The 11,374-nt window shown below is 55.4% G+C and overlaps 1 protein-coding gene across 1 annotated transcript; it reads right to left on the bottom strand.

The window, feature by feature from the left end:
- Positions 1-7,480: 7,480 nt before the first annotated feature.
- Positions 7,481-8,155, bottom strand: LOC144677322 (dual specificity protein phosphatase 14-like). Its single transcript, XM_078537461.1, has one exon. It carries the CDS (start codon positions 8,153-8,155, stop codon positions 7,481-7,483), a length of 675 nt encoding a protein of 224 aa, XP_078393587.1.
- Between the last annotated feature and the right edge of the window lie 3,219 nt (positions 8,156-11,374).

Raw genomic sequence — 11,374 nt, 5'->3', positions numbered from 1 at the left:
TCTGTCTCCCTCCCCCTCTCTCTGTCCATCTCTCTCTCCCCTCTCTGTCTCCCTCCTTCCTCTCTGTCCATCTCTCGCTCCCCTCTCTGTCTCCCTCCCCCTCTCTCTGTCCATCTCTCTCTCCCTCTCTGTCTCCCTCCCCCTCTCTCTGTCCATCTCTCTCTCCCCTCTCTGTCTCCCTCCCCTCTCTCCGTCCATCTCTCTCTCCCTCTCTGTCTCCCTCCCCCTCTCTCTGTCCATCTCTCTCTCCCCTCTCTGTCTCCCTCCCCCTCTCTCCGTCCATCTCTCTCTCCCCTCTCTGTCTCCCTCCCCCTCTCTCCGTCCATCTCTCTCTCCCCTCTCTGTCTCCCTCCCCCTCTCTCTGTCCATCTCTCTCTCCCCTCTCTGTCTCCCTCCTTCACTCTCTGTCCATCTCTCGCTCCCCTCTCTGTCTCCCTCCCCCTCTCTCTGTCCATCTCTCTCTCCCCTCCCCTGTCTCCCTCCCCCTCTCTCTGTCCATCTCTCGCTCCCCTCTCTGTCTCCCTCCCCCTCTCTCCGTCCATCTCTCGCTCCCCTCTCTGTCTCCTTGTATCTCTCTCTCTACCCTGTTCCCTGCCCCCTTCCCTGTCTCCCCCTCCCTCTCTCTCTCTCCTCCCTCTCTATTCCTCTCTCTCCCTATATCTCTCCTTCCCCACCTATTTCTGCCTCTCTCTCCCCCTTCACTTCTCTCCTATTGCTTTCTCTCTCTCTCTCACTCTCTCTGTCTCTCTCACTCTCTCTGTCTCTCTAACTCTCTCTGTCTCTGTCTCTCTCCCTCTCTCTCTCTCTCTCTCTCTCCCTCTGTCTCTCTCTCTCCCTCTCTGTCTCGGGTGTGAGTGAAGTCAGTAGCTCCCTGTCCTGTTGTTTGCTTGCTGCTATTGGGAACGCTGGACACAGCTCCCCACCCCCCCACAACTCCCGACCCGATGCGGAGTGGGATAGACGGAGAGGGCAGAGGTGGAGAGAGGAACACGAGAAGGACCAACGCGCTGAGCTGGGAGCCTCATCGCCTGCTCCGGCCCGAGCGGCAGCCTCACTGGGACTGGTCCAAGGGCCGGCAGGGAAGGAGCAGTTAGGAACGGGAGTGGACAGAGAGGAGGGCAAACACTTAGGTCCAGGGGAGAGCCCACCTCACATTCCCCTCCTTGGCTTTTTCCACATTACATTTTGTATATTGGTGAACTGTGTTATGTAAATAAATGTGTAGACTTAATCTTTTCGTCACAAGTGTATTTGAACCATTGGCTCCAAGGACATTTCCTAACCATCCAAGTCAGAGTCAAAGAATACATCCTGTTCCCTCCCTCTGTCACTCAGTAACCCCTCTCCCCCCAGCGCCCTGTGTTACTGACTGTATCTCTACTGATGTTAATCCAGCTCCCTCACACTGTCACTCAGTAACCCCTCTCCCCCCAGCGCCCTGTGTTACTGACTGTATCTCTACTGATGTTCATCCAGCTCCCTCACACGGTCACTCAGTAACCCCTCTCCCCCCCGCCCAGCGCCCTGTGTCATTCTCACGTTAATCTACTTGTCAATGTAACATGATTATCACACATCGAATTCGGATTTGCTGCCTCCATGTCCACTCTTGGTCTCCCGCTGTCCGATCCTGAGCGTGTGATCCTGTCTCTGAATGCCTAGTCGAGCGACACGGTGAACAACCGGGTGCGGAGATGGAGCATCCGTGATGATGGTGTTGACAGCGATCGCTGTAGGCCCTGGTCTAGATAATCCTCGCCCTCCGTCCACATTCCCGAATGAGAGAGACAGAGAGACTACCCGGATATGGGCCAGATCCTTATCTATCCCATGTATCTGTGATGGCTTAATGTTGAGTGGTGGAGGGGACCTATAAACACGTTAGTATACCTCGGCGTGGGGACTCAATGGGTTAAATTACCCAGGGGAGAGTATTCGATGGGTTAATGTACACGGGGGGGAGAGGATCCAATGGGTTAATGTACCCGGGGGAGAGAGGATCCAATGGGTTAATGTACCCGGGAGAGAGAAGATCCAATGGGTTAATGTACCCGGGAGAGAGAAGATCCAATGGGTTAATGTACCCGGGGGGGGGAGAGGATCCAATGGGTTAATGTACCCGGGGGGGGAGAGGATCCAATGGGTTAATGTACCCGGGGGGGGAGAGGATCCAATGGGTTAATGTACCCGGGGGGGGAGAGGATCCAATGGGTTAATGTACCCGGGAGGGAGAGGATCCAATGGGTTAATGTACCTGGGGGAGGGAGGATTCAATGGGTTAATGTACCCAGGGGAGAGGATCCAATGGGTTAATGTACCCGGGGGGATAGAGGATCCAATGGGTTAATGTACACGGGGGGGAGAGGATCCAATGGGTTAATGTACCCAGGGTAGAGGGGATGCAATGGGTTAATGTACCCAGGGTAGAGGGGATGCAATGGGTTAATGTACCCGGGGGGAGAGGATCCAATGGGTTAATGTACCCGGGGGAGAGGATCCAATGGGTTAATGTACCCGGGGGGATAGAGGATCCAATGGGTTAATGTACACGGGGGGATAGAGGATCCAATGGGTTAATGTACCCGGGGGGATAGAGGATCCAATGGGTTAATGTACCCGGGGGAGAGGATCCGATGGGTTAATGTACCCGGGAGAGAGAAGATCCAACGGGTTAATGTACCAGGGAGAGAGAGGATTCAATGGGTTAATGTACCCGGGGGAGAGGATTCAATGGGTTAATGTACCCGGGAGAGGATCCAATGGGTTAATGTACCCGGGGGAGAGGATCCAATGGGTTAATGTACCCGGGGGAGAGGATCCAATGGGTTAATGTACCCGGGGGGGGAGAGGATCCAATGGGTTAATGTACCCGGGGGAGAGGATCCAATGGGTTAATGTACCCGGGGTAGAGAGGATCCAATGGGTTAATGTACCCGGGGGAGGGAGGATTCAATGGGTTAATGTACCCAGGGGAGAGGATCCAATGGGTTAATGTACCCGGGGGGATAGAGGATCCAATGGGTTAATGTACACGGGGGGGAGAGGATCCAATGGGTTAATGTACCCAGGGTAGAGGGGATGCAATGGGTTAATGTACCCAGGGTAGAGGGGATCCAATGGGTTAATGTACCCGGGGTAGAGAGAAGATCCAATGAGTTAATGTACACGGGGTAGAGAGAAGATCCAATGGGTTAATGTACACGGGGGGGTGGAGGATCCAATGGGTTAATGTACCCGGGAGAGAGGATCTAATGGGTTAATATACCCGGGAGAGAGAAGATCCAATGGGTTAATGTACACGGAGGGGGAGAGGATCCAATGGGTTAATGTACCCGGGGGAGAGGATCCGATGGGTTAATGTACCTGGGAGAGAGAAGATCCAACGGGTTAATGTGCCCGGGAGAGAGAGGATTCAATGGGTTAATGTACCCGGGGGAGAGGATTCAATGGGTTAATGTACCCGGGAGAGGATCCAATGGGTTAATGTACCCGGGGGAGAGGATCCAATGGGTTAATGTACCCGGGGTAGAGAGGATCAAATGGGTTAATGTACACGGGGGGGTGGAGGATCCAATGGGTTAATATACCCGGGAGAGAGAAGATCCAATGGGTTAATGTACACGGAGGGGGAGAGGATCCAATGGGTTAATGTACCCGGGGGAGAGGATCCAATGGGTTAATCTACCCGGGGGGGGGGGGAGAAGATCCAATGGGTTAATGTACCCGGGGTAGAGAGAAGATCCAATGGGTTAATGTACACGGGGTAGAGAGAAGATCCAATGGGTTAATGTACACGGCGGGGGTGGAGGATCCAATGGGTTAATGTACCCGGGAGAGAGAAGATCCAGTGGGTTAATGTACACGGAGGGGGAGAGGATCCAATGGGTTAATGTACCCGGGGGAGAGGATCCAATGGGTTAATGTACCCGGGGTAGAGAGGATCCAATGGGTTAATGTACCCGGGAGAGAGAGGATCCAATGGGTTAATGTACCCGGGGTAGAGAGGATCCAATGGGTTAATGTTAACGCGGACGGGTTCCTTTTGGCTTGGACACCAGCGACATGGATTCAATGGCCCCACCTCCTCGACGCTCTTGAGGAAGAGCGGCAAGAAACCCTTGTTCATCTGAAGCTTTAAACCTTCTGTCAACACGAACACCCCTCGGACCAGCAACACACGCTCCCCCCAACCCCGGATAAAGCTGCTTCCCCCACCCTTTCCCCCAGGTTTGACACCTCTCAGGGGAGGGTACAGATCGACCCTCGCTCCGCCAATTCCTCATGCCACACAGGCACTGGCAGCACAGTGAGTGGGCATCTCAGGCGGCAGCCTATGGAGCCCCCAGCAAAACCCTGAATCTGCAGTCACCATCCTGAGAGCAAACATTCACTGGGATCCAGGTTAGATCTGTCTCCACGGTGAGATTGAGATCTTCACTGGGATCCAGGTTAGATCTGTCCCCACAGTGAGATTGGGATCTTCACTGGGATCTAGGTTAGATCTGTCTCCACAGTGAGATTGAGATCTTCACTGGGATCCAGGTTAGATCTGTCTCCACAGTGAGATTGAGATCTTCACTGGGATCCAGGTTAGATCTATCTCCACAGTGAAATTGAGATCTTCACTGGGATCCAGGTTAGATCTGTCTCCAGTGAGATCAGGATCTTCACTGGGATCCAGGTTAGATCTGTCTTCACAGTGAGATCGGGATCTTCACTGGGATCCAGGTTAGATCTGTCTTCACAGTGAGATCGGGATCTTCACTGGGATCCAGGTTAGATCTGTCTCCACATTGAGATTGGGATCTTCACTGGGATCCAGGTTAAGTTTATCTTCACAATGAGATTGAGATCTTCACTGGGATCCAGGTTAGACCTGGCTTCACAGCGAGATCAGGATCTTCACTGGGATCCAGGTTAGATCTGTCTTCACGGCGAGATCAGGATCTTCACTGGGATCCAAGTTAGATCCGTCTCCACAGTGAGGTTGAGATCTTCACTGGGATCCAGGTTAGATCTGTCCCCACAGTGAGATTGGGATCTTCACTGGGATCCAGGTTAGATCTGTCTTCACAGTGAGATCGGGATCTTCACTGGGATCCAGGTTAGATCTGTCTTCACAGTGAGATCGGGATCTTCACTGGGATCCAGGTTAGATCTGTCTCCACAGTGAGATTGAGATCTTCACTGGGATCCAGGTTAGATCTGTCTCCACAGTGAGATCAGGATCTTCACTGGGATCTAGGTTAGATCTGTCTTCACAGCGAGATCAGGATCTTCACTGGGGTCCAGGTTAGATCTGTCTCCATGGCGAGATTGGGATATTCACTGGGATCCAGATTAGACCTGTCCTCACGGTGAGATCAGGATCTTCACTGGGATCCAGGTTAGATCTGTCCCCACAGTGAGATTGAGATCTTCACTGGGATCCAGGTTAGATCTGTCCCCACAGTGAGATTGGGATCTTCACTGAGATCCAGGTTAGATCTGTCTCCACAGTGAGATTGAGATCTTCACTGGGATCCAGGTTAGATCTGTCTCCACAGTGACATCAGGATCTTCACTGGGATCCAGGTTAGATCTGTCTTCACAGTGAGATCGGGATCTTCACTGGGATCCAGGTTAGATCTGTCTTCACAGTGAGATCGGGATCTTCACTGGGATCCAGGTTAGATCTGTCTCCACATTGAGATTGGGATCTTCACTGGGATCCAGGTTAGATCAGTCTCCACATTGAGATTGGGATCTTCACTGGGATCCAGGTTAGATCTGTCTCCACAGTGAGATTAGGATCTTCACCGGGATCCAGGTTAGATCTGTATCCACAGTGAGATCAGGATTTTCACTGGGATCCAGGCTAGATCAGTCTTCACGGCGAGATTAATGATCTTCACTGGGATCCAGGTTAGATCTGTCTCCACAGTGAGATTGAGATCTTCACTGAGATCCAGGGTAGATCTGTCTCCACAGTGAGATTGAGATCTTCACTGGGATCCAGGTTAGATCTGTCTTCACAGTGAGATCGGGATCTTCACTGGGATCCAGGTTAGATCTGTCCCCACAGTGAGATTGAGATCTTCACTGGGATCCAGGTTAGATCTGTCTCCACATTGAGATTGGGATCTTCACTGGGATCCAGGTTAGATCAGTCTCCACAGTGAGATTGAGATCTTCACTGGGATCCAGGTTAGATCTGCCTCAACAACGAGATTAGGATCTTCACTGGGATCTAGGTTAGATCTGTCATCACAGTGAGATTGGGATCTCCACTGGGATCCAGGTTAGATCTGTCTCCACAGTGAGATTGGGATCTCCACTGGGATCCAGGTTAGATCTGTCTTCACAGTGAGATCAGGATCTTTACTGGGATCCAGGTTAGATCTGTCTTCACAGCGAGATCAGGATCTTCACTGGGATCCAGGTTAGATCTGTCTTCACAGTGAGATTGGGATCTTCACTGGGATCCAGGTTAGATCTGTCTTCACGGTGAGATTGGGATCTCCACTGGGATCCAGGTTAGATCTGTCCCAACAGTGAAATTGAGATCTTCACTGGGATCCAGGTTAGATCTGTCTCCACAGTGAGATCAGGATCTTCACTGGGATCCAGGTTAGATTTGTCTTCACAGCGGGATCAGGATCTTCACTGGCATCGAGGTTAGACCTGGCTTCACAGTGTGATCGGGATCTTCACTGGGATCCAGGTTAGATCTATCTTCATGGTGAGATTGAGATCTTCACTGGAATCCAGGCTAGATCTGTCTTCACAGTGAGATTGAGATCTTCACTGGGATCCAGGTTAGATCTGTCTTCACGGTGAGATTGAGATCTTCACTGGGATCCAGGTTAGACCTGTCTCCACGGTGAGATTGAGATCTTCACTGGGATCCAGGTTAGACCTGTCTCCACAGTGAGATTGAGATCTTCACTGGGATCCAGGTTAGATCTGTCTTCACAGTGAGATCAGGATCTTCACTGGGATCCAGGTTAGATCTGTCTTCACGGTGAGATTGGGATCTTCACTGGGATCCAGGTTAGATCAGTCTCCACAGTGAGATTGAGATCTTCACTGGGATCCAGGTTAGATCTGTCTTCACGGCGAGATCAGGATCTTCACCAGGATCCAGGTTAGATCTGTCTTCACCTCGAGATTAATGATCTTCATTGAGCCTAATTTTGACTTTCAGACGAAATTAAGGAGCCTCTGTCTCCTCGATCCCGCGGACCGGACCGAGAGACCACAGTCTGACGCCCGCCTCCCTCCAACTTCCCCAATCTCACTCCGTTCCTCTGTTTTTGGATGGCAGGAGTTTTATTTTTCCGTTAATCCAGAATTACTGTTTTTTTTTGTCTTCGTCTCCTCTCCCTCCCTCCCTCCCTCCCTCCCTCCCCCCCCCCACCCCTCTCCGCTCCCCCCCCTCCCCCACTCCCCAACCCAACCCCTCCCCACCCCACAAAAATCATCAGGGCCACGACTTCCCTCATCGGAAGGCCCAGTAGGGGATCAGGCCCCGCGTCTCCTTCTCGTAGATGTCGGGCACCATGCCCACGGGCGAGGGCACCATGCGGATGGTGTTCTTGCCGAAGAGCCGCTTCTCGTAGTCGATCAGCTGCCGCCAGAAGCCGTAGTTGGGGCGGATGACGGGGCGCCGGGACTTGACCCAGCTGTGGGCCTCCCGCAGGCTCTGCTTGTGGTGCTTCATCAGGTAGGCGATGCACAACGTGGCCGAGCGGCTGACCCCGGCCACGCAGTGGACCAGGGCCCGGCCGTTCTTGCGGGAGACCTGGTGGACCTTGTCAGCCACCGTGTCGAAGTAGAGGGACAGGGGGGCGTGGGGCAGGTCCGGGAGGGGCACCTTGAGGTACTCCACGTCTGGCCAGCGGGGGCTGCTGATCTCCAGGGTGGCGTTGACGATGCAGGTGATGCCCCGGGCGTAGACGGCGTGCCGGTTGGTGGCGGCGCCCCCGCCGCTCAGGAAGAGGGAGGGGGTGAGCTGGGCGATGCCCCCCAGGCTGGCCAGCCCCACGCCGGGCGGGAGCGGGTGGTGGGGGTGAGGGGGAGCTGGGGGGGGAGGCTGGGGGGGAGGCTGGGGGGGAGGTGGGGGAGGAGGTGAGGGAGGGGACCTCCGGTAGTAGCCGTTGCCGCGGTAGCTCATGGCGGGGGCGAGACGGGCCGGCGGGGATTCGAGTCTGGGTGGGAGCCGGCCGAGGCACTGCTCATTGAAGCTGAGGAGAGAACGGAGGGAGGAAGGGATGGAGGGATGGAGGGAGGGAGGAGGAATGGAGGGAGGGATGGATGGAGGGAGGGAGGGATGGATGGAGGGAGGGATGGAGGGAGGAGTTGAGGGATGGAGGGAGGGATGGAGGGAGGGAGCGATGCATGGAGGGATGAAGGGAGGGAGGGATGCATGGAGGGAGGGTGGGATGGAGGGAGGGAGGGAGGGATGGAGGGACGGATGGAGAGAGGGAGGGAGGGTTGGAGGGAGGGAGGGAGGGTGGGAGGGATAGAGGGAGGGAGGGATGGAGGGAGAGTTGGAGGAAGGGAGGGAGGGATGGAGAGAGGGATGGAGGGAGGGAGGGATGGATGGAGGGAGGAAGGGAGGGATGGAGAGAGGGATGGAGGGAGGGATGGATGGAGGGAGGGAGGGATGGATGGAGGGAGAGGTGGAGGGAGGGAGGGATGGAGGGAGGGAGGAGAGGAAGAGAGAGAGAAGGTGGGAGAGAGTGAGTGAGAGGTGAAAACCAACGCCCGAACCTCCAAACATTTCCCCCACCCCGCACCAAACTTGACCTTCGACCTTGACCTCCACCCCCCCCTCACTCCAAACACGCTCCCCACCCCCCAGTCCCAACACCCAACCCTCGCCCCCTCACCCAGCCCCCACCCCAATCCCGGCAAGTGAATGCACTGGGACCGGATGGTCAGCTGTATTTTCACGTGGGGAGAAGCGATGGATTCCATCCCCTCGATGGACGTGGGCTTAATCGGTGGAGGGTGGGGGTCAAGCCCAATGCTGCACCAAGTAGCCTCTCCCGGGGTCCGTGATCGATGATAACTGGAGAGGCAGGAGCAGGAGGAGGTCATTCAGCCCCTCGAGACTTAATCCAGCCTGTGGCTGATCTTCTCCCTCAACTACACCTTCCCGCACTCTCCCCCGTATCCCTCGAAACCCCCTCAGTGTCCAACAAATCTCCCGATCTCTGTCTTCAAATAGGAGGAGGCCATTCAGCCCCTTGAGCTTGCTTCACCCCTTAATCCAGCCTGTGGCTGATCTTCCCCCTCAACTCCAGCTTAATCCAGCCTGTGGCTGATCTTCTCCCTCAACTCCACCTTCTCGCACTCTCCCCACATCCCTCGATCCCCTCAGTGTCCAAAAATCCTCTCGATCTCCCGGTCTTGAACCTACTCGATGACGGAGCACCCACCGCTCTCTGGGGTAGAGAATTCCAAAGATTCACAACCCTCCCGAGTGAAGACATTTATCCTTCATCTCAGCCCCAAAACGGCCGACCCCTTCTCCTGAGACTGGGACCCCCCGTGTTCTAGACTCTCCAGCCCGGGGAGGGGGGGAAACAGCCTCTCAGCATCGACCCTGTCAAAGCCCTTCAGAATTTTCTACCTTTCAGTGAGACGACCTCTCATTCTTCGAAACTCCAGGGAATAGAGACCCATTCTCCTCAATCTCTCCTCCTGGGACAATCCCTCTCATCCCAGGAACCAGTCTAGTGAATCTTCGTTACACTCCCTCTAGGGCAGGGATGTCCTTCCTCAGGTAAGGAGACCAAAACTGGACCCAGAGCTCCAGGTGTGGTCTCCCTAACGCCCTGTATCATTGTAGAAAGACCCCTTCACTCTGAAACTCCAATCCCTTTGTAATGAAGACTCACAGACCATTTCCCTTCCTCATCGCTCGCTGTACCCGCACGGTAACTTCCTGTGGTTCATGTACAAGGGCAGCCAAGTGTATGTGGTCAGATAATCTGAAGGTGGAATTCAAATCCTGGCCCAGAGACTTGTACACTACAATGTGAAGTGACTGGTCAGTCTTTGGCGGTGCCGCACTCTCAGAGGGTCAGTACTGAGGGAGCGCCGCACTGTCGGAGGGTCAGCGCTGAGGGAGCGCCGCACTGTCGGAGGGTCAGCGCTGAGGGAGCGCCGCACTGTCGGAGGGTCAGCGCTGAGGGAGCGCCGCACTTTCGGAGGGTCAGTGCTGAGGGAGCGCCGCACTGTCGGAGGGTCAGTGCTGAGGGAGCGCCACAGTGTCGGAGGGTCAGTACCGAGGGAGGGCTGCACTGTCGGAGGGTCAGGGCTGAGGGAGCGCCGCACTGTCGGAGGGTCAGTGCTGAGGGAGTGCCGCAGTGTCGGAGGGTCAGTGCTGAGGGAGTGCCGCAGTGTCGGAGGGTCAGTACTGAGGGAGCGCCGCACTGTCGGAGGGTCAGCGCCGAGGGAGAGCCGCACTGTCGGAGGGTCAGCGCTGAGGGAGCGCCGCACTTTGGGAGGGTCAATGCTAAGGGAGTGCCGCACTGTCGGAGGGTCAGTGCTGAGGGAGCACCGCACTGTCGGAGGGTCAGTACTGAGGGAGCGCCGCACTGTCGGAGGGTCAGTGCTGAGGGAGCGCCGCACTGTCGGAGGGTCAGCCCTGAGGGAGCGCCGCACTGTCGGAGGGCTGTTTTTTCTCAGTTGCTTCATTTAACACAGGGGTCCTGATAAACCCTTCGGGGTATGTGCAGTGGGACAGGGATAGAGACACTTGTCCTTTGCCAGTCAAACACTGATGCCACCCCTCGATGTTAGCAATTACCCAGAGCACCAATACCTCCTGACCGCACTTCGCCCACACTTATACCCCTGAATCTGTCTTACCTCCCCTTCTGCACCCTGCCCTCAACATTACTGCTCCCCAATGTTGACCGATGCCCCCACCTCCCTATTACCTGCCAACGTAGCTCTCTCACTTTCGGAGGGTATCGGTGGTGGGCGAGGGGTGATGGTGGTGGTGGTGGGGGGGTGGTGCTGGGGTAATTCAGTCACACGTCCCTCAGTCCCTGCTTCTGTCGACACCTCTGTAGAAAATCCCACACTTCAGACGTCGTGTGGGGTGTGGGAGGGGGTTGGATGCCTGGTCTGTGGCTTTCAGGGGTGGTGGGGGGTGGGGGGGAGGGGAGGGGTTGGGAGGCGGGACAAGCGGGAGGGGGAGGCGCAAACAAACAGGCCCGTCGCCCTGGCAACCGTCTGGGTGGTGGTGGGGGCGGGGCCAAGGCCAACACAACTCATTCATAAATGACTTGGGCGAGGGCGGGGTGTGAAAGCGCGGGAAGGAAACTGACGCGCCGGGAAATTGGACGCGTTTCTCGGACCAATAGCCCAACTTCCG

Source organism: Cetorhinus maximus, unplaced genomic scaffold, assembly GCF_964194155.1.
Source record: "Cetorhinus maximus unplaced genomic scaffold, sCetMax3.hap1.1 HAP1_SCAFFOLD_2399, whole genome shotgun sequence".
Lineage (NCBI taxonomy): Eukaryota > Metazoa > Chordata > Chondrichthyes > Lamniformes > Cetorhinidae > Cetorhinus > Cetorhinus maximus.
This window is presented reverse-complemented; position numbering and strand designations above follow the sequence as displayed.